Source organism: Rattus rattus, chromosome 17, assembly GCF_011064425.1.
Source record: "Rattus rattus isolate New Zealand chromosome 17, Rrattus_CSIRO_v1, whole genome shotgun sequence".
In the NCBI taxonomy this organism is placed as follows: domain Eukaryota; kingdom Metazoa; phylum Chordata; class Mammalia; order Rodentia; family Muridae; genus Rattus; species Rattus rattus.
Genome location: NC_046170.1, coordinates 39,125,988 through 39,148,650, shown reverse-complemented (window position 1 = coordinate 39,148,650; position 22,663 = coordinate 39,125,988). Strand labels below are relative to the sequence as shown.

General features: G+C 53.3%; 1 protein-coding gene across 1 annotated transcript; it reads left to right on the top strand.

The window, feature by feature from the left end:
- The first annotated feature begins 1,047 nt into the window (after positions 1-1,047).
- Positions 1,048-21,082, top strand: Slc38a8 (solute carrier family 38 member 8). Its single transcript, XM_032887907.1, has 10 exons — positions 1,048-1,236; positions 2,314-2,512; positions 5,575-5,707; positions 7,459-7,560; positions 9,423-9,480; positions 13,917-14,031; positions 15,236-15,383; positions 15,701-15,909; positions 18,420-18,471; positions 20,812-21,082. Exons 1-10 carry the CDS (start codon positions 1,048-1,050, stop codon positions 20,903-20,905), a joined length of 1,299 nt encoding a protein of 432 aa, XP_032743798.1. The 3' UTR covers positions 20,906-21,082.
- The last annotated feature ends 1,581 nt before the right edge of the window (positions 21,083-22,663 follow it).

The window sequence follows — 22,663 nt, the reverse complement described above, 5'->3', positions numbered from 1 at the left end:
TCCTTCTCAGTGTGGCTTCTGCCTGGGGCTTGTTAGAAATCAAGAACCTTGGGCTTCCCCAACGTGCAGGCAATCAGTCTGCCTTTTCGCAGGGTGTCAGGCACAGCTGAGGCACGTGGTTATTTGAGGAGCACCCACCACTGGTCTTGTAAGAGGCAGGGAGTGAGAGGACCTACCAGGGATGCTTAGTGACCCTTCCACAAATGGGCTTTGTGACAGCTAGTGACAGCTAGTAATGGTGATGGATTTAGCCTTCCATGGTCCTCCCCAAGACCTGGGGCTCTGAAGAAACTGACCCCAGGCCTGCAGTGGGTGGGGTCGGTTTCTGGGGGCCTATATGGATCCCAGCTGAGCTCTGGCCAACAAGCAGCTGACAAAGCCACACCCCAAGGAGGGGCTTCTGCTGATCACAAGAATTAAGACATCCCGATCAGGTCAGAAACCTCCAAAGTTGCAAGCTCTTGGAACAGGTGGCCTCGATCTGTCTTCTCTGTCCCTCCGACTTGGATCCTTAACCCAACACACGCCCTTAGGATTCCCCAATGAACGTCTCAAGAGCCCAGACCTGTGGAGGTAGAGTCTCCTTCCCCCCGCCTCCCAGGGCTGCAGCAGGGCAGCTGAAGCACTAAGAGGAAGCCTAAATTGGAATCTGCTGACCCAAGCCTGTGGGGCACCTTATTGGGTTTGGTAAGGATTAGGGATCCGGGCACTGTGGGAGCTGAATTTGGAAGCACAGTTGTGGGTGGGAGCTGGGGAGAGACTCCCCACCAGAAGAGGAAGCCGGGGCTTCAGATGAAAAGGGGAAGGAGAGATAAGGTCAGGGTTGCCTCGGGGTTAGAGAGGATGGGAGAGAGCGGTGTAAGTTACGGGGCCAAGTATGGATGTGCATGGCCACCTTTGGAAGAGGCGAGGAAACCAAAGAGGATGGGGTTGGGGGAGTGAGGCGTACCACCATTGTTGACCCCACTCGTGCTGACCTTGAGACCTCGAGCTTAAAGGATCAGAAAGGAAGGTTCCGTGCTAGCCCTCCTCTCTGCTGCCCCAGCCATGGAAGGGCAGACCAGACGGAGCAGAGGCCTTCCGGAGAAGCCCCCCCCTGCTACCACCCATCCCCCTCTGTCTTCACTGGGCGCCCTGTTCATCCTCCTGAAGTCCACACTGGGAGCCGGCCTGCTCAACTTCCCCTGGGCCTTCTACAAGGCAGGAGGCCTGGTGCCCACCTTCCTGGTGGCACTGGTGAGTCACAGAGGTGTTTGGGGCAGGTGGAGGAAGACCGCCCTGGCTCTTCTGGGTGCGATTCTTATCTTTGCGTCTGCAGAGCTGCCTGGCTCTGTGTGCTAGCCTGGGTTCCTGAGCCTCAGTACCTGGGAGACACGTCCCACTCTAAGTGGGTTGCATGCAGGAACTGACTACCAATCCCCACGGGCTCTTAGGATTAGCATGAGGTCCATCATACCCTGAGGGATCACCAGGAAAAAGAGTCACAAGCTGCAGGCGCACATGGCTGTACCTCCTGATACAGGACCTGGACAGTGCTAGATGTGGGACTGGCCAGGGCTGGGCTGGGGGGGCTGTGCGCTGAGGGGCTCATCTTGGGACAGGTGTCCTGGGGCAGCCGAGGTCCTTCCTTGTACATTTAGCCCATGAGGGAGGGGTGTACAGGACACTGAACTCTCAACAGTGGCCACCCAAAGCATCCTTGGAACTTACTGACTCCTGCAGGCCACTCATACCCTGGCTTCAAAATGTGTCTGGGCAAGACAGACAGGAGAGAGCTCAGGAGCCTGCTTGTGGGATCTGGGGTGAATTGTGGGTTCGGGGCATAGTCTTAACTCAGTGCATGTGTGAAAACTGTTCATTATAAATGATAGAAAGAGCCCTGGAGGGCCATAAATGAAGAGCCCCAGCCCCACTAACCACCAGTCCTGCCCTTCTCACAGAGCATGCCCCTGAAAGCCCCAGACCCCAGCACCCACGAGAGGTAGGTGGGACCGTCACCCTTGCACAGGCTACACAGCAGGGTTTCACACCACACAACTGGCCTGGCTTGAGGTTCTGAGCCAGATGTCCTTGTTCCGCCCCCACATTCCTAGCCTTGCCTCTCATGAGAACAGGAGAGAATTTCAACTCCCTGCCTTTGTGAAGTTTCTTCTGTCTCCAGGGACAGAGCTGTCAGGTTCCCAGACTCAGAACACCCAGCAGTGCCCACCTCCCCTGAAGCTCTCGGGCAGAGCTCAGCACAACTCTTTGCAGAAGCTTCCTGAAGGCCTCTGAGTCACGCTCTGATGTTCAGGTCCCTGGTCCCCTCTACAGGTATCCTTGGTCTTCCTGATCAGCGGTCTGGTCATCCTGGGCTATGCAGCATCTGTCAGTGGCCAGACCACCTACCAGGGTGTGGTCCGTGAGTTATGTGGCCCCGCCATGGGGAAGCTGTGTGAGGCTTGCTTCCTGACCAACCTGCTCATGATCTCCGTAGCCTTCCTCAGAGTGATCGGGGACCAACTGGAAAAGTGTGAGTTCCTTTCCTGGCATCAGGGGAATCCAGGGTGCAGGACCTGAAATGATTCTCGGGAGCCCCCAGTTGATGAGCAGGACAGTGGGTAGTTGAGGACCTCAGGGGGGGACAGTGAAAGCATGGCTTCATCTGAGGACCCAACATGGTTAGGGAGGGAGCAGTCATGAGGGCGTGAGAGAGACAACAGCTACAGATGGAATGGCTGACTCATGGAGACAGCCCATTTCACAGAAGGGAAAACTAAGCCAAGTGCCAAAAGATTCTCCTGAGAGCTTCCCAGTAGCACCTTCGATTTGTGCATGGGGAAGACACACGATCACGGCCTCTGGTCCTCTCCTGAAGCGTCTCCTCTAAGCATGGTTGTAGCGTACATTTACCTACCTCCTGTTTGCACCACGCCAGGCGTGGGCTTAGGAACTCGCTGTGCCTTCCGCCCCGACTCACAGGATGTCTGCACCATCTTGCCTAATTTCCATTTATTTGTTCAGATCCTCTGCTTCCTGTCTTAATTATATCACAGATAAGACCTTCCTCTTACAGCTAAGAGATTTAGAGAATCTTGAGACTCACTCGGAACCCAGCTCTGGTCAGGCTTAGGGAACGGTCCATGTTGTTCTGTTTGGAAACAGGGTTTCACGTAGCCCAGGCTGGACTACAACAGAGCTCTCACTATGTAGCTGAGGATGACCCTAGCTCCTGATCCCCCTGTTCCACCTCTTTTTAAAAAACATTTTTTAAATGTGTGTGCATGGGGGTTGGGGGAGCATGTGCACGGGAGCATAAGTGCTCACAGAGGCCAGAGGTGTCAAATTCCACACACACACCCCCAAGCTGGAGTTAGAGTTAGATGTGAGCCACCAGGTGTAGATGTTGGGAACCAAACTGGACCAACCAAGGGCAGTGCACGTCCCTTCCCCGGGTCGTCTCCCCAGCCCATGCCTGTGTCTTCATTGCTGTGATTACAGGTGTGGGCCCCCATGCCTGGTTTCTACAGTCCGGACAATGAAATCCAGGGCCTCCTGCTCCATTCACTGAGCCACATCCCTAGCCCGGTCTCTTTCCTGAGTGTTTAAATGCCCTGGTTAGTCCACCCGTTACCTTAGAGCCTGTGTCGAACCTCCAGCTGTGACTTCCGGCCTCGCTACTGCACCCTTTAGCTCCAGACTCCGCTCCAAGGCTTTTGAAGCCCCGTGATTAGACACATCTTTTATTAATATGAAATATTCTGCTTTATCTCCAGCATGAAGCCTCTCTCTCTATTAATAGACTCACCCGCTTCAAGATCTGCGTCCACGGGCCGCCCTCCTAGTTTCTCTGAAGCCAGCTACAGCTCGAAGTTGCAAACTCACTCTTTGTAAACAGCCTATGGCTGAGTCTTGTGGGTTTTTTGTTTTTTTTTTTAAATCATCTTGACAACCTCTGGCTTTTAATTGGGATCTTTAGGCTTAATTGGAATATAGCTGTTGCTAGGGTTAGATGGCAGTCTACTGTGTTGTCGTTTGTGTCTTTCTCTCCTCTGGCTGTGGGATCTTAGTACCTCAGACACCATCCAATACCCAAGGATGTGGAGGATGGAAACTCTGGACCGTTCATGAGTAAAAGGTCACACACTGGCAATGGCGAGCGGAAGCCATCCCATGCCTCAGATCCAGGCTGTGTTGAGAAGTCGGAGTCTCCAGGATGGAGCACTGTGCCCAGGGTCCTGAGAGATGAGCCAGCCCAGGTCTCGGTGGGGGAGAGAGCTCGGGCGTGTCTCTTTCTGGTCCTCACTGGAGATGTGTCTGTCCTTGACATCTCATGCTCTTGGATTGAAGATGCCGAAAGCAGTCTGAGTGCATAGGGACGGTCACTGTATGAGTTAGGCACACAAATGACCCCACTGGCTGAGGACTTCATGGGCTGTCTAGTCAGTTCAGGTTTATGAAAGAGGGAGGCGTTGCACTGATGTGAGGGTGGTGTTTCCTGGTTGCAGGTAACTCCGGGAGGAGGCGGGGAGTGAAGGGTTTGCACCTCACCCTCTGTGGCATTTTAAAGCCCACCTAGGGTCTCTATGCACCCTTCTCAACCTGTCTTCTCTTGGTGGCACAGGGATGTTCTCTGCAGGGTGACCTGGCTGTGGGACCCTTCCTCCCCTCACCAGCTGGGGGCGCTGTTCTCACAAAGCAGTTATTTCTACATGAGTCTACCTTTGAGCTCAGAAAAGGGTTTACTCACAGCGGTGCGAGCTTCCCTTCCCAGCCTTCCCTGCCCGGTGGTCACCTGCCTGTGATTCCCAGTCGGTCACTCCAACCTCAGGCTGTCTGCCACTTCCTTGGGTCCCTCCCCCATCTGCCCTCCCTCTCAGTGACATTAGCATCTTGCTGGTCCCCTGGTGCTTTCATTGAGAGGCTGGCCCCCTGTCCTTGAGTCAGGTGTGCTCTGTCACAGCTTTGTCCTGCAGCATGTGGCATAAGAGACCTCATGGCAAGTCTCAGTGTGGCTTTTAGGGTTGGCAGTGTCCAGTTTGGAGAGCTCCTGGCTGCCATGAGCTGGGTTGAGCTAGTAAGAGGGCCCCTGAGGTGAGGTAGACCGAGGGAAAGGCTCTAGGATCTCCAGCAGGCATTGGGAGTGGGTGCTGATGTCTATCCCCGCCAACCCCCGACCACCTCTGTCATCAGCTAGGTGCCCCTAAGGGTTCTTAACCACCCTTGGGGGAACGGAGGGGCCAGCCCAGCTCCCCCTAAGGTTTACCCTCCAACTGACAATGTGAGCGAGAGCAGTTACTCAGTAGATGTGCAGAGCTGCAGAAAGAACCAAGGGGCTCATTCTCCCCAGAGTGCTTCTGAGCCAAACCAAAGGGGGCCTTGGTCAGTTCTCAGTGCCACAAAGGCAGGGAAGGAAACTCAGTGTGTGTATGTTGAGTGACTTCATGAAATACGGCGTTCCTTCCCTCAAGGGGGCATGGGATAGGCCCCATCCCACTTCTGATCTCTTTACTCCAGGATGACTTAGCCACCAACCCATGTGTTACTATGGTTACCGTGGGGTCCAAGGCTAGCCCCTATTCCTGTCTCTAACAGTGTGTGACTCCCTCCTGCCTGACACCCCACAGCCCTGGTACGCAGCCCAAAGCTTCACCCTGCCCCTGATCTCCGTGCTGGTCATCTTCCCCCTGTCAGCACTTCGGGAAATCGCCCTCCAGAAGTACACCAGGTATGGGGGCCTCCCAGGCTTCTGGGCAGGGCAGTTGTGTGGCAGGGCCACACCTTGGGGAGTGAACTGTCAGAGATAAAAGGACAGGTTTGCTTCTATTTGAGAAGAAAATTAGAAGATTTACAGGCTCTGTGTACCCATAGTAGAAAATATAAATTAGCCAAGAAACACTAATAGCTGGTCTTTAAAAAAGAATTTTAGCACTGGGCTTGGTGGTGTACACCTTTGATCCCAGCACTTGGGAGGCAGAGGCAGGTGGATCTCAGGGATCTCAGTGAGTTCAAGGCCAACCTGGTCTACAGAGCAAGTTTCAGGATAGCCAGAGCTACACAGAGAAACCTTGTTTCAAAAACAAAACAAAAACAAAAACAAAAAACCAACAAAATAATTAATAATAGCAATAATTTCAATTTATTCTTCAACAATTTTCTACATGGGTATGGTCTATCCCAGGTCCTCAGCAGGTGGCTTAAGAGACCTCATGGTAGGGCTCAGTGTGGCATTTAGGATTGCGGCGTCCAGCTTGGAGAGCTCCTGGCTACCATGTGCAAAGTTGAACTTGCAGGAGGGCCCAAGAGGTGGGGCAGGAGACTGGGGGAAGGGCCCCCTGAATGCTGGCATTAAAGGTGCATTCCACTACACCCAGCTTAAAGTCCTTTTTGAAAGTATAGTTCAGTTAGCGTACAAGGTTGTTGTCCTCGGTAAGGATTTCCACAGGTCGTTAGGTTTGGCTAGAGTCATTCCACACCTTTTCTCTCCTCCACTCCCCTCTCGCCATCCATGTTTTAATCTTAAACCTCAGCATCACCCCCTACATTTTTTTAAAAAAGACTTATTCATTTATTATATATAAGTACACTGTAGCTGTCTTCAGACACACCAGAAGAGGACATCAGATCCCATTACAGATGGTTGTGAGCCACCATGTGGTTGCTGGGATTTGAACTCAGGACCCCTGGAAGAGCAGTCAGTGCTCCTAACCACTTGAGCCATCTCTCCAGTCCCTACCCCCTACATTTTAATATCCCGTGTGCTCTCCCATTGCCTTCTCCATCAAGGCAACTTGTATAAGGGAGAACAGTAGAGCTTGCCTGCCTGGGGCTGCCTGTCTCCCTTACTATGGTTTCCTGTCTCATTTGTTCTCCTGCCTGTCCTTACAGCTGAGTTAAATGCCACCAGGACAGCACATATTCTCCTTTGACTGAGGCAGGCTTCCCACACACCCAGCCTCGCAGGCTGTACAGTCAGATGGCACGGGTTTTTACTTCGTTCTTGACTTTGAAGCTCCCAGGAATGGAGCTAAAAAGCCAAGACCTAACGTGGGACAGACTTGGTCTAAGTTCACATTCATTGCCCTTCCCTTATGTGTGACTAACAATGGACGTTGTAACCCTGGGAGAAGGAGCCTCACAGCCCAGTTCTTCCACACCTGCAGCCCACAAGGTTCCTGTGACCCTTGGGCCACAGCAGGCTCTTCTTCCCCTCCCCTGGGGCCAAGCCTGAAGATGTTCTGACTTGCTTATCAAACTTCAGCAGCTGAGTGGTGCTCGCTGGTGAGAGGAAAGATATCCCAGTTGCTCTCCCTAAGGATGGTGGGCCACCTCCTGATGCTCCCCGTATGGAGAGGGAATGGTGGTTCAGGAGCAGTGTGTCCTGGCTCTATGCCTGCCAGGGCAGAGCTGGGATGCCCATGTGGACATTGGCTGTGTGTCTCTGGTGTGGGGTCTCTGATTCTGCCCCATGTATGCCAGCATCCTAGGTACTCTGGCTGCCTGCTACCTTGCTCTGGTCATCACTGTGCAGTACTACTTATGGCCCCAGGGCCTTATACAACAGCCCGGTCCTTTGCTGAGGTGAGTCTAAGGAAACGGTTTTTCCTGCTTCTCGGGTGGGAGTAAGATTGTGGAAATGGAAACCTCTGGGACTTGCTGCAGAACCCTGGTTCTTTCCCCTGAGATCCCTCCTATCTCTGATGTATAATAAAGAAAATTTCATCACTTCTCGGCCTTTTGGCTAAGATCAAGTGAAGAAAATTTCTCCTTCAGAGGGGAAAAAAAAAGGCATCAAAGACCACAGCAGCCTGGGGCTCCTGGGCACTGTCGATGTGGAAGCTGACAGGTACCCAGGTTTAGCGAACGGTGGGGATGTTGAGCATCCCTGACTAGGGCTGAAAGTGACGTAGGGTATCACGTAGGGACTAAGAGCTGTTCTGAAGACTGTTGTTTTTGCCATGGGTGAACTGGGGCACCCTTGGTGTTCTGGGCACAGCAGGGATGGAGCACAACTTGGTCCTGAGAAGGATTGCCATATGGGCTATTCTAGTCAGACGCAGGAAAAGGGGCCAGCCCAGACTGGATGCCTCAGACCGGGGGAGCACAGGCTGGGGAGCATCCTCGGCAGGTGATGTGGTCAGGTGCTGGGTGTGTGCACATCTCCTTCTCAGGGTAGGGACAGCTCAGCGCATGTAACTATATAGTCACCACGCTTGGAATTTTTAATCATGATTGGACTGGGGTCCATCCTGTATCAGGACCCACAGTAATATGGTTGTCCTGCCCAGGGGCTCCAAGGTGAAGCCTGAGAGCCAGGGTGAGGTAGAGACTACATCAGAAGGGGTTTGGAGACATCTGCTAGATGCCTGGTGGCTACTTAGCAGTGTGTGTTTGCAGTTTGGGGGAGCCAGGTGAGGGAAAGCTGAGGTGTGGTGATATATGGAGTCTCATTGGAGACTATGGATGCTGGTGTCTGTGCTGCTGCTCTGTGGAGCTGCGGTACTGAGGTGGGAGGAGTCGGGAGAACCTGGGTTGGGGCAGGGTTTTAAGACGGGTGGGGTTTCCTGAGGCTCTTGTGACGTGTCCCTACAAACCAAGGAGCTGGAACAGTTAGGAGTGTTTCCCTCAGCTCCAGAGCACGGAGCACGTGTGTCTCCCCTCACAATGCTGGGATCGTAGGCTCAATCAGACCGTAGCATGAGTGGCCCCATTGTTTCTGCAGTCTCTGGCTTTTCCTGCCTTCAGCAGGTTCCCACAGTCCTTGAACTCTGGCCCTTCCTCCTCTGAAAGCAGCCATGTGGGGCTCTGGGTGTACCACTGTGGTCTCCTGTGTCACACTGGGCTCACCTCCATGATCCAAGGCGTTTCTCTGCAAAATCCCTTTTGCCCCAGGGAATGTGCTGAGTCCTGGATACTATCAGGACAGGGATATATCAGGGGTTTTAACTCTTTCTGCGGCCGAAAGTGCTGCTGTTCATGTTGCTCTGTATTCCTGTGGGCGTGAAGAGCTGTTTAGCAAACCAGGCCCACCTGACAGGAACCAGGAGGGGGAGACTTGTTCCCTGCAGTGCTGTGGATACAGGACCCACCAACCTTGCATTTGGGGAGATGAGTTGGACATGGCTGCATGTGTCCTAGGATCTCACCACATTGGGGATGAGCAGCCTCTAGAGGGGAATTGGGGGTCCATTTCGCCACTGCCTTGTCCAAGCCCCACCCACACAGGCAGAGTCATGTCACCAAATGTCCACAAACATGTATTAAGAAAGTGCAGCATTGAACCAGCATCCTTCCGGCCCTGGAGCACGCTCACAGACTCAGCCATTTAAAACACACCTTGCAGCCGCTCTGTCATATTTCCCCCATTACACTTAAAACAAATCTTCTGAAGTTGAAGGTTGGTTCTGGCTCCTTAATGAATATCTGACCCTGTCTATTCACAGCCCGTCTCCCTGGACCTCTGTGTTTAGCGTCTTCCCTACCATCTGCTTTGGATTCCAGGTATGTGGCATTTGCAGGCTTCTGAGCTCTCTGGAGAGGGAGGCATCAAGGCTCACACACAGACCCTGGGGAGTTGGGGGGAGGGGCGGTGGGGGGAAAGGGGGGCAGTCTGCATGCTTGTTCTGCTCTCAGAGCTCAGCCTTGCCTATGGGCTACCTTCAGAGGCTGGGAAGTCTGGGCCACCTAGTGGGGATGTGAGCTGTCCTTGAGTTTCTCCCCCACACCCCAGTATCAGCAGTATCCTGTTGGTTGGGTGTGGAATCCAGAGAAGGGCGGAGCCTGGGAACATGCCTCTCCAAAGAGTGATCACAGAACCACCACCAGACCTGGGGACAGAGACACCCATGCATGCTTGCAGAATAAAGGGAAGAGCTAGCCTGCCTCCTGAGGCTTTACTGCCTAGAGAGTATGGGGAGAAGACGGGAGGCCAAGTGACAGGACAGGGGATCAGACAGGCAGAATTGCTAGTAGACTATTACTGGAGCAAAGCCACCATTCTGTGTAGAACCCTGAAGGTCTCCCCCCCACCCCTGCTCTTGTGGATTGTCGCCTGATTTGGTCTACAAGGGCAGTGGGAGCAGGGCTTGGGGGGAGGGCGAGGGGGACCTGGAAGCCCTGTGAGTACCTACAGTGAATGACCTCACCCAGTCCAGCTATCAGATCAACTTCACTCAGAGTGATTCAAGGCTTATAAAGTTCTGAGGGACTGAGGGTAGGAACACCCAGGATGGACAAAGGTCATTGGCTGGGGGCTCAGGGCACCTGGAATGCCTTGTTAGCATGAGAAAGCATTTCAGGGTTATCAGGTGCTGACTGAACAGGTTTTATCAGGAGAGAGGATATTGACCCTATAATCTAACTGAGGCTCTGTGGTATTCTTCAGGTAGAGGCAAATGTGGGGTCTTAGAATTCCCCAGACAAGGTCAAAAAAGGAGAAGCTGCTCTAATGAAGGGAGTCTCCTATATTGCACCCCAGCCCAGAGGCTGTCCAGTCATAGTGGACTTCACCTAAATTAGCGGAGTTTTCCCACAGAACCCAGCAGAGGGGACACCACAGGGATCGGGTTGGGTAGCCTCAAGGCCTCTTTGCCTCCTGCCCTTATCCTCTGTTGGGTTCCTCAGCTTGCATTGCTTTCAGAACTGTTTTTTGAGGAGCCCCTGCAGTGTGCCCATTCCTCAGCCTGTAACAGACGCACTGCCTCCTCCAGGGCTGGGTGACTGGCTCATGAGAAGCTCTCACGCCTGATATTTTGAAAGCTGCACGGGCTGATTTTTCTCTGGGCTGTTCTCTGGGTGTGGTCAACATGGAGCGATGGTCGGCCTGCCTGCGTAAGCCCCCTTCCGAATGCTCGCAGACCTCACCTTGACCTCAGCTCCCTCCTCGTGTTCTCCTAGCAACCAAGCTGTGGTTTCCAGGGTTTCCAAGGGCTGCTGTGCTTAGGGGGCAGAAAGGGCAGTGCGTGAGTGTGGGGGTGAGACTCAGGCCAGGGTGGATGAAGGATCTAGAGAGACAGGGATCTGAAGAGGTTCAGGAAGATGAAGACTGCTTGAGCTGTGAGGAAATAAAGGCAGCAAGGCCATGGCTGCCAGGACTTCTCACAGGATTCAGACAATCACCTTCCTCTAAACACTTTTAGAAGTAGGGCACCCTGTACCCCAACCTGAACTGGACCAGGGAAAGGCCTAGAAAACAGACCATCCTGGCCATCTGACACCCCCTGGTTTTGTTTTAAACAGACTTACTGAGGGTCAGCTCACCTCATACAACTGCCCTTCTAAAGTGTGGCTGTGGAACTTGAATAGGGGCTGTTCCTCCTCCCCCCCCCCCCCCTCCCCCTCCCCCTTCCCTCCCAGCATGGCTCCTCTGTCTGAGGATCTCCTGCCCTAGTGGTCTGTGGCCCTCCCTGTGCTGTGCTTCCCTTTTGTCCTCTGGGCCTTGGATGTCACTTTACACCTCATTTCTTTTGGCTTTGATTTTCATTTCTTTGGTTGGTTTTAGTTTTCTAACACAGGGTTTCTCTGTGTAGCCCTGGGTGTCCTGGAACTCACTCTCTATAGCCAGCCCCCAACTCTGAGATCCTCCTGATACTGCCTCCCAAGTGCTGCTTTTTTTTTTTTAATGATTTATTTTTTTTTTCTTTTCTTTTTTTCAGAGCTGGGGACCGAACCCAGGGCCTTGTGCTTGCTAGGCAAGCACTCTACCACTGAGCTAAATCCCCAACCCCTTTAAATGATTTATTTATGAATATGAGTACACTGTCGATGTCTCAGACACCCCCAGAAGAGGGCATCGGATCCCATTACAGATGGTTGTGAGCCACCATGTGGATGCTGGGAGTTGAACTCGGGACCTCTGGGAGAGAGCAGTCAGTGCTCTTAACCACTGAGACATCTCTAGCCCCCAAGTGCTGCTTTTAAAGGTGTATGTGCAGGGTTGGGGATTAGCTCAGGGTAGAGTGCTTGCCTAGCAAGCACAACAAGGCCCTGGGTTCGATCCCCAGCTCAAAAAAAAAAAAAAAAAAAAAAAAAAAAAGACAAGTGACATTCAATTGTGTGGAGTGAGGCTGCCACACTATTTGGCTCATGTGTCCCCTGTCCTGTGCATTGACTAAGGACTGGGGAGTCTGACTCCACTTGCTGTTCCCTATTGCTGCCCTCAGATAGACACATAGAAAAGGCGGGTGCCCAGATGTGTCTGTTCACGTTGTTGGAGTTTGGCTGCATTGCTGCCTGCAGAACCAAGGCTGTGGGTCCCTCAAATGGGGCATTGCCTATGGTTCCCAAACCTGTGACAGGGCCAAGATGTGGGTCCCTTCAGGAGCCACGGGGGTGTTAAGTGGCCCTGCAGGATCCATCGGCTGTGCTGACAGGTACATAGGGCAAGCACAGAAGTTCTGCTGGACGCAGGAGAGGGCTTACCCTGACGTCCACCACTATCAGCCAAGGATCCGGTATGGTCACCACTGCCTGGCTGAGCTCGTCCTCAGCCCAGGGGCTCAAAGATGCCCAGGGCAGACAGTGAGGGTACACCACTGCCCCAGGTTTGTGGGTCAGGGTTAGAGTGTCTGTGCTGTCCCTGGGTTGGGCCAGGAGAAAGAGGGCTTATGTGCAGCCCCACTGTGCCTGTGCTCCAGGGCTCCTGGGAGCACTGTGGCCCCTCTGCCTCACACCAAGTAGGAACCAAGCATGGGCTATGGCAGGGCTGGTGGAGCCGGCGAGTCTTGTTTGTTGGCCTTTGGCCACCGGCGAAGTCAAGAGATGCTCGTGTGTTACCCAGGCATGGTTCTGAGCTGGGGGTGGGGACTTTACAGCTGACAGAGGCTGAAGAGACAGAGCCAGGGACACTCACGGTGAGGGCTAGGGCCGTGTGGGAGGAAAGAGCTGTTTGGGATGAGGGTACGGGTGTGACTACGGTAGATCATAGGGATGTGTCCCGATCTACATCTCTACCCTGTGGGCTCCTTAGGTTCCCTCACCTGCTTGTGTGACACCAGGGCTAGGGCTGTGCCAGACGAGGAAAGCCAAACTGCAATGGCTGTGACTACGTCATCGTGATATGGCATATAATCCTAGCATTGTTTTACTTGCTTGTGTATTAGTGTGTGTGTAAAAGTGTACATGTGCATGCGTGTGCATGTGTGTGCGTGCATGTGTGTGTGTAAGAGTGTGCGTGTGCGTGCGTGTGAGTGTGTGTGTGTATACATGTTCATATGTGATAATGAATGTGTAGAGGTAAAGGCCAGCTTGTGGGAGTTGGATCTGTCCTCCCACCTTCTGGGAATCAACTGAGGGCAAAGGCTCTCAGTTGGTGAAAGGCTCCTTCCCCTGCTGAGCCATCTTGCTGACACAGAACTTGTTTCTGTTTGAAGTATAAATCACAAGTGTAGGGTGTGTTGGGTGCTCCCACACAACTACCCTAGCGGGCTTTCACCACCCACTCATCATAACACCCACTCCCCCCAAGCTGCCATCCCAGCCTCTGTTAGGTCCCAGCAGCTTGATGGTGCCCCAGAGGCATCGTCATTAGGGTTTTTAACACACATGGGAGTCCGGCAGTCTAGGTAGAGATTGCTGCTTGATGCCCTCCAACATACAGGATGGCCCTTATTGCATGCATGGTCCCTTCTCCAAGTGCCAACACCACCAATGCCAGGACCCCCAGACCCTGCTGCCAATGTTCGTCTTGTGATCTGAACTGGAGACCTCTCCCTTGCTTGACATCTTTCCTTCAGCCTTGTGTTGTTTTGTGAAACTCTTCTGCACTGAAATGGGGGGTAGGGTCAAGGTCATTCCTTTTCAGAGCTGTCTAATACTCCACCCACTGAGTGTCCTGACATTTGCCTATACTGTTGGTGGACACTCAACATTTCCCAGATTTGGGGTGTAGCGCCTCCCTGGTCACCCCTGGAGTCTAAGCTGCAGGTTCTGTCTTCCAGTGTCATGAGGCCGCAGTCTCCATCTACTGCAGCATGCAGAACCAGAGCCTCCCCCACTGGACCTTGGTTTCTGTGTTGTCCTTAATGGCCTGCTGCCTTGTCTACATGCTGACAGGTAGGGCCTGTGGGGGTGCCCCAGGGGAGAGGAGTGGCCATGGAAACAAATGGGGCAGCAGAGAGCCCATCCCATGCTGGGTACCATGCTCTGTGCTCATTTAATCCTTAGTACCCTGAAGGAAAAGGTTACAGATGGGTAAACTGATGCTCAGGGAGCTTGCGTGCTTTTCCAAGGTCTCACAGTTAGATATGCAAAGCTGAGACCCACGCCACACTGAGTGTCCCAAAGCCCCTGCTCTCATGTGGGGCGCCTACCTCCCCTGCTGTTCTGGGGTGTGGTTCTGGGGCATTTGGGAGGTGGCTTACAGAGCGCTTGCACAGATGTATGGACTTTGAGGGCCCACAAACTTCATGAGGTCAGCAGAGGTCCTCAGAGATGGTAAAAGTGTGGCTCAGAGAGTGGCCATTAGAGGCCCAAGGTCAACAGTGTGTGCGAATTCAGACTCGGGTCTCAGTGCAGCTGACCTTTAGCGGCTGTTGTCTGATGGCCTTCCTTGCCTTCATCTACTGGAGCATCTGACTTGGAAGGCTTCGGGCTACAGGAAGCTGCTATGCAGTCTTAGACTCCTGCGGTACCTGAGGGACTTGACAAGGACCTTTTTCCCAGCCAGCGAGGGGATCTGTCATTCTGCCACCCCAGGCTCTAAAGGCTGTGACTACAGTATCTCCTTCAGATGTGCCTAGTGTCAGAGTCTATATGATCACAGGATTTCCTAGCTAGGCCCCCAAGAGACCTCTACATGCTTAGGCCATAGGTCATGTCCCAGGACAGGGCAAGGGACCTGAGTGACAAGTAATATGGTGCTATGGGAAGGGGCTAGCTCTCTGCCCCAGCCAGCTGAGAGATTGTGGAGAATCGGGGACAGTCTAGGCCTTAGTCTTCCCCTCTGGAACGTGATTGTGCTGCCAGCTGCTTCCTCGCTGCTACTGCCTGGCGCTAGGCAACGTGGAAACTGCATCTACTTCCCAGGGCTGTGGGTGCTTCTAGTCAGTGATCCTCATCTTAGCCCGGGCCCCAGCCAGAAGCAACCAACTAGTCTGCAGGAGTGTTTAGGATGCAGAATAAGGAACCTTCTAGAACCTTCCAACGATACCAAAGGAAATCCTTAGGGTGTCTCGGGGTGGGGGAAGTGTGTGTGTGTGCGGGGGGGGGGGAGGGATCTTCTCATTGCAGATACCTGCCCCATCTTTCCCACCTGCAGGGGTTTATGGCTTCCTGACCTTCGGGACGGAAGTTTCTGCTGATATCTTAATGTCCTACCCAGGCAATGACACAGCCATCATTGTAGCTCGGGTTCTCTTTGCTGTCTCCATTGTGACCGTCTACCCCATCGTGCTGTTCCTGGGGAGGTGAGCCTGTTCAGCCTGGTACACTACAGGTCATGTTTTCCGTGTGGGGTGTGTAAGTGTGCATGGTGGGGCTGAGGTCACCTCTGATGGACGGAGCGAGGGACGCAGGCACGGTGAGTTTAGGTGTTGGCCAGCCAGTAAGCATTGGACTGGGCCAGGGACCTTGACTTCTCTACCCTCACCCTACAGACCCTGAGGGCTGCCCTGGTGAACACGTGGTTGGGTATGGGGCAGACCTGGCGGTGTGCAGCACTCAGGGAAGGCAGGAGAATGCAGCCACAGGCGCTGGCTGAGCCCTGGTATCCATGTATCCACAGGTCTGTGATGCAGGACTTTTGGAAAAAGAGCTACTGGGCCACACAGGGGTCCCCAGTGCTGGCTGACCCCTCGGGGCCTTGGGTTCGGCTGCCACTGACCTTCCTGTGGGTGGCAGTGACACTCGCCATGGCTCTGTTCCTACCGGACCTCAGCGAGATCATTGGCGTCATAGGTGGCCTCAGCTCCTTCTTTATCTTCATCTTCCCAGGTGAGTGGGGGCAGCCCCCGGCCTCCAGCACAAGGCCTTGGTCTGCTGCAGTGGTTCTCAACCCCTGGGTCTCAGCCTATTTGGCAACCAAAACTCCACCTTATGATTCAGGACAGTGGAAAATTACAGTTATGGAGTAGCAACAAAGATAGTTTTACGGTTGGGGGTCACCGCACCACGGAGAACTGGATGAGAGGGTTGCAGCATCAGGAAGGTTGAGGACCACTGCTCTCACGATCTGGAGGTGGGACCCTCGTGGGGTGAGGGCTTGGGTTACTGAGCCAGGTACGGGCTAGACTTTCCAGACCTCTCCTGGCTAAGTGAATCCACAGCCCTAATGGTTGTACTGTGTCGTCCCACCCCACAAATGGGAAGGCAGAGGCCCAGGCACCAGGAACACCCGGCCTGTGGCAGAGTGGAAAGGCTACTGGTCCATTGTCAGTGCCTCCCACTGTGGGATGGTTGGTCACTTCTAAACACTGTCTGTGGGAAACTCATAAGGCCCACTGTACAGTCCCTGAGAGTCTTCTCGGACTCAGACTTGGAGGCAGGTTCTGCAGCGAGGCTTTCTGAGGAGTGAACCGCTGAGGTGTTCTAGAGGCTCCGGCAGGGGTATTTTCCAGATGGGAAACCCAGCAGGGATAAGACCAGAGAATGCTTCAGAACAGTATACAGGCTTCAACATGCAATAGGGGTTTGGGCGCACAATAGGTGCACAGCGCACAGTAGGACTTCCATGTGTAGATTATGCAATTCTGCTATGGGAGGGTCTGTACTGGGCAGATATGAACTTGGGGGATCGTGGTCAGATGTTCTTGATGCCCAACCCAGGTTGTCTCTGAGACAGTAACACCACGGGGTGTGGCTCCTCTGTCTGCACGAAGCCAGGTGGGAGACTGTCACTGTTCACTCTGGTTCCGGGTACGGTTGGATAATTTCATGGTGCCTGCCTCTTTGAACTCCGTGGTCTGAGGCTGCCTCTTAATTCTGGCTCAGGTCCCAGGGGAGCATTTTCAAAGCTTCCGCTCTTGCCTGTGCCCGACTGAACTGCCTGGGGAGGGTCATCTGGGAGCAGCTCCATGGGAGCTCCAGGCAGAACTGGCAGGCTTTGAAGTTGAACAGAAGTGATGCAGTGCTGGAGTGGGACCCAGGGCCCGTGCATGCCAGGCCAGCTCTCTACGGCTAATGCATAGTTCCAGCTATACTATACTATATGGATGTGTGTGTACATGTGTGTGTATGTGGAGTGTGTATGTGTGTGCATGCATGTGTACATGGATGTGTGTATATGTTTATGTGTATGTGTATGTGTGTATATGATGCATGTACATGTATGTGTATGTATATGTGTGTATATGATGTGTGTACATGTATGTGTATATGTACATGTGTGTATGTGTATGCATGTGTGTATGTGTGTATATATGTGTATATGTGTATGTGTGTATATGTGTGTATGTATGTGTATATGCATGTATGTGTGTATGTGTATGCATGTATGATTATGTGTGTATGCGTATGGAAGTACATCTATATTTATATGTGTATGCGTGGGAAGGGCTGAAGGCAGCAGACAACCCGAGGTATTGTTCCTCAGGTACCCAGTCAGGGTCTCTCATTGGCGTGGAACTCATCATGGAAACTAGACTGCCAGCAATCTGCCTGTGCCACACACCTGCCCCCACCCCCTTCGCATATAATGTATGCATGCATGCACGCACATATATGTGTATATTTGCAAGTGGAGGCCCCAGATGGACATGGGCTGTCTTCATCGATTGCTTTCTACCCTATGCACTTGAGGAACCTGTTTCGGCTATGCCAGCGGCCACCGTGCCTGAATTGCAGGCAGGCCACCACAGCACCGGGTTTTAAATTCTAGGGAACTGAGGTTGGGGATTTAGCTCAGTGGTAGAGCACCCTGGGTTCGGTCCTCAGCTCCGGAAAAAGAAAAAAAAAAATTCTAGAGAACTGAGCTATAGTCCTCATGCATACGTGGTAAATGCTTTACCCACTGAGCTATCCCTTCCAGCCTCTAAACAAGGAAGGAGGAAGAAGAGGGGGAGGGAGTGGAGGAGGAGGGAGAAGGGAAGAGTTGAGCAATAGCGGCCTTACCTGTCATCCTGACAGAAAGGCTGAGATGGGGATGGAGAACGCCAGGCCAGTCTGGGCTATGTGGCAAGACCCTATCAGAAAGAAGGGAAAGAAAAGGAACCAGGGGCAGCTACAGCTCCCCAGGTGCACCCCAAGCTTGGGGACCCCAAATTCCTGCCCCTGGAAGGTAGAGGCCTGAGAGGCGATGCTGTTCAGCCAAGTCATTTTCAGGGTGTTTATCTGGAGCCCTCACTGGCCTCACTAACTCCAAGCTGGCACCCTAACCACCGGGCCACACCACCCTCCCAGATGTACCAGTCTTCCACTGGGGACCTGAGGACTGTGGAGCCCTGGCAGCTCTCTGCACCCCCAGCTCAGTAAGGGAGAGCCAAGGTGATCTCGTGTCTCCTTTGCAGGTTTGTGCCTTATCTGTGCTGTGGACATGGAGCCTATAGGACCAAGAGTCAAGTGAGTGTCTGCAAGATGAGGGTGGCGCCTTGGGTGTCCTGAGGGGCTGGGAGCTCGAATGAGATGGTGCTTCCAGGCCGGGGAAACTATAGGCGGTGGGTGTGGCCTGCATGAGAACAACACACACAGCTCTCCAGCCAGCCTTCCTCGGTGTGTACTGAACATATCAGCCTCCATGTTCTCTGCTTGGAACTTCCTGTCCGTCTGGAGTACCCTCACCTCCAGTGGCCTAGGCTACACCTACTTTGAAGCTTGGCTCAGGGTAGAAGCAGGGCACAGGCTGGTCCTGAGTCTAAAAGTGTGATGCGCTGGACAGGACTCAGAGCCACCGGCTACATCATCATGACAGCAGATCTTGTCAGGGGCGGGGGCTCCACTAATCTAGATGCCCTTCCTCATTTATGTCTACCCTACTGATGAGGGGAAGTGGCTGAAGCAGGCTGGTGAGGACAGAGCCAGCCCTAGCTCAGACAGTGGGGTCTGAGCTGCCTTGCTTAGCCACCCCTAGATTGCCACTGAGCAGCTGTGGAAGTAGGCTAAGGCAGCTGGAGGGACTCAGGGTCAGCTTTCTGCAGCAAGATTGAGGGCGTTGCCTCGGGTGTACCGAGGGTCTGGGAGCTCGAACGATATGTCCAGGCCTGGGAAACCATAGGTGGTGGGTATAGCCTGCGTGAGAACAGCACAGATCTCCAGCCTGCCTTAGGCAGTGTGTCTGGGGGCATTTAGTGGTACAAATGTACCCTGGGGGCTCTGGAGGCAGGCCTGAGATCAGCTGATGGCAGGGCTGTGTTGTGGCCCTCAAACCCTTACCACTCAAGGCCTTAGGAAAACACTTGTCCATGAGCCCAGGCCCCAGTACCCTGCACTTATCATACCCACAGACCCTAAGGGCCTGCTGGATAAGGCCCTGGTCTCGTATAAGCACACAGTGTGTGGTACCACGCAGCCCCTTTCAGATGCCCCTGGCTCGCATAGCCACGTATGCGGGCACTGCGCTAGGCCTGTGCTCTGACCCTCTCCTTCAGCCCTGGTGAGCCCAAGGTCTGTTTTTCCAGGGGAGCAGGTATGGATTGGACCCTTCTTGTCCTGACAGGGGTTGCTCTGGACTTCTCTATGCTAACTGCCTTGTCTCCACTCGCTGGTTCCTGGAGCAGGCTATGGAATCTTGTCATGGCCGGGTTCACCACAGATTATTCCTGGGCTTTCAAGATAGTTTTCTGAAACTGCCCTCTGTCCTTCCCACCTGTGGGCAAGTGGCTGTGTGTCCTGTGAACTTCTGGGGGTGCCGATGCTGTTCAGTCAGAGATGTCCATCTCTGGTGACAGTGCCTCTGGGCCCTGGTTAATGCTACAATGATCTCTCTGGAGGCCCTGCCATTGCTGGTCCATTGATTAAGAAAATGTCCTATAGGCTTGGCTACAGCCTGTGAAACTTATGGGGACATTTTCTCAGTTGAGGTTCTCTTTCTAAGTGACTGTTGGTCTTGGCTGCCCCAGACTTCTCTGGTCCTATACCCTAGCTGACTGCTTTCCTGATTGTGTGTGGCCTGGGGCTTTGGTCTTCTCTCTCACTTACATGCTGTTCCCGTATGTGCTGTAGGGAAGAAGGCTTAAAGGTGTTCCTCCCCTGCCCCATTTCTTTTCTTTGATAAAGTGTCCAGGAAGGATGAGACATTGCAGGGAGCGATGTTATCCCCACCCCCACCCTCACTGTCCCTCTGATAAAAGAGAAAGGGGATGTCTTTTTTTTTTTTTTGGTTCTTTTTTTGAGCTGGGACTGAACCCAGGGACTTGCGCCTCAGGCGCAGCCGCCTCTACCACTGAGCTAAATCCCAACCCTGAAAGGGGATGTCCTATGGAGGGTAACTTTTGCCGTGATGAAACACGACCAAAAGCAACTTGGAGAGGAAAGTTACACTTCCACATCACAGTCCATCATTGAAACAAGTCAAGACAAGAAGTCAAATAAGGCAGGAACCTGGAGGCAGGAGTTGATGCAGAGGCCATGGAGGGGTGCTGCTTACTGGCTTGCTCAGCCTGCTTTCTTATAGAACCTAGGGCCACCAGCCTAGGGATGGCACCACCCAAAGGGGACCAGACCAGAACCTCTCCTATCAATCACCAATTAAGAAAATGCCCAACATGTTTGCCTGCAGCCTGATCTTAGGGAGGCTTTTCCTCAGTTGTGGTTGCCTCCTCTCAGATGATTTTAGCCTGTGTCAAGTTGACATGAAACTATCCAGCACAGGGACATTTGTCTCTCCCAGTGACACGCCTGGCTTGCTAGCACTACCTAGCAGTGCGTACTGCCAGCCCACAACCCAGGTGTGTTGTTTTGTAGGTGCTGCCTGGAGGCCTGGGGAACCCTCTCGGTGCTGCTGGGCACCTTCGTCTTTGGGCAGAGCACAGCTGGGGCCTTGGTGGAGCTGCTCTGACGTGGACTGACACAGTCACTCCTGCGTCTGGCCTGAAGACCCTGCTGCCCTGTGGACTAAGCTCTGCTCCTCCTGTGGCTCACTGGACCCTGGTGAGGAAGGACTGCGGTGACAAGTTGCTGTCACGTGGTGACTCAGGACAGTAGAAGCCCATGCTGCTGAAAGCTAGAGTGGGAGCTGGAGAGTAGTGGGCCATGCTGCTTCAGAAGGTTCCGGAAGGCTCCTCCCACTGTCCTCCTCTGGTGTCCCTGGCTTGTAGATGTTATCACTGTAGTCACGGGGTCAACACCTGCCCTGCATGTCCTCTCCCAAGCAGGATGCCAGCTACCTAGCCTAGGCCCATCTCTAGTTAGTGAGCGCTTGTCTGCACTGGCTATGTCTAAAGATGTCTTAGTTACTGTTCTATTGCTGTGCAGAGACACATGATCAAGGCCACTCAGAGAAGAGTTCATTGGGGGCTTACAGTTTCAGAGGGTTAGAGTCTGTGGCCATCGTGGCAGGGAGCATGGCGGGCGGGCGGGCAGGCGGGCGGGCAGGCAGGCATGGTGCTGGAGTGTAGCTGAGTGTTCCCATCCTCCTCTGCAAGCTCAAGACAGCGCACACTGGGAATGGTGTGGACTTTTGAAATCTCAAAGCCTGCTCCCAGGGACACACCTCCTTCAACAAGGCCACACCTCCTAGTCCTTCCCAAACAGTTGAGACCAACCATTCAAATGTGAGCCTATGGGGGCCGTTTTTATTCAAACCGCCATATTCCACTCCCTGGTCCCCCATTGCAAAATGCATTCAGTCCAGCTTCAAAGTCCCCATTGTTGGGGTTTGACTTCAGGTTGTGTGAGGACGTAATGAATTCGAGAGACAAGCGTGAAGACATCTAACGTTGCTATTTCTCAGGAAGTAAATTTGGAATGTCCACACATGTGGGAGGGAACACAGGAATGCTTGTGACCTTCCTCGGGCTCTAGAAAATAGTAAACGAGATTCTCATACCTCAGACATTTCTCTGATGACAGATAATACTGTCGTGTTTATAAAAACTTGAATATGCCAGGCTGTGAGGCAGGCTTCCCCGTAACTGCCAACTCCTAGCTCTGTTATCAAAGAATATTTACTTGGGGCTGGCTTACAGGTTCAGTCCATTATCAAGGCGGGAGCATGGCAGCATCCAGGCAGGCATGGTGCAGGAGGAACTGAGAGTTCTACATCTTCATCCGAAGGAAGCCAGGAGCAGGCTAGAGGAGGGTCTTAAAGCCCACGCCCACAGTGACACACCTACTCCAACAGGGCCACACCTTCTAATAGTGCTACTCTCTGGGCCAAACATGTACAAACCACCACAACATCCATGGCCCTGGGCACCGCCAGCATCATGGGGTCTCCACCACAATCTAGCCTCCTTCTTCACGGCTTCATGCAACAGCCTCTCAGGGCTTCCGTGCAGAAACTCCCCTGCCAGCTACACACTTGGCCTCAGCAGCTTTTCCCGCGGAGAAGATTCCACAACTCATTTCTTTGCTCCTGTATCCTTTATGATTCCAAAGCCAGAACCACACAGATGCTGCTGCCAAGCTTGCTGCCTGCTTGGGCTGGAGCCTGGGCCCCCTCTGGGAAGCACATTTGCATAAGCTTTGATTCGCTGTTGCTCTATAGGAGCAGAAGACCCCTCTGGCCTTTTCCTTTCAAGAACTGCAGATTATCTGCGCAGGGGCCCCACCCTAAGTGTACAAAGTCTCTTCTCTTTCAGCACAAATCAGCTCT

Excerpts from the sequence above, each read along its gene's own strand:
- Slc38a8 (XM_032887907.1), top strand. The coding sequence starts at position 1,048 with ATGGAAGGGCAGACCAGACGGAGCAGAGGCCTTCCGGAGAAGCCCCCC. Across the intron at positions 7,561-9,422 it reads CAGCCCGGTCCTTTGCTGAG|CCCGTCTCCCTGGACCTCTG; the intron begins GTGAGTCTAAGG and ends GTCTATTCACAG. Across the intron at positions 18,472-20,811 it reads CCTATAGGACCAAGAGTCAA|GTGCTGCCTGGAGGCCTGGG; the intron begins GTGAGTGTCTGC and ends GTTGTTTTGTAG.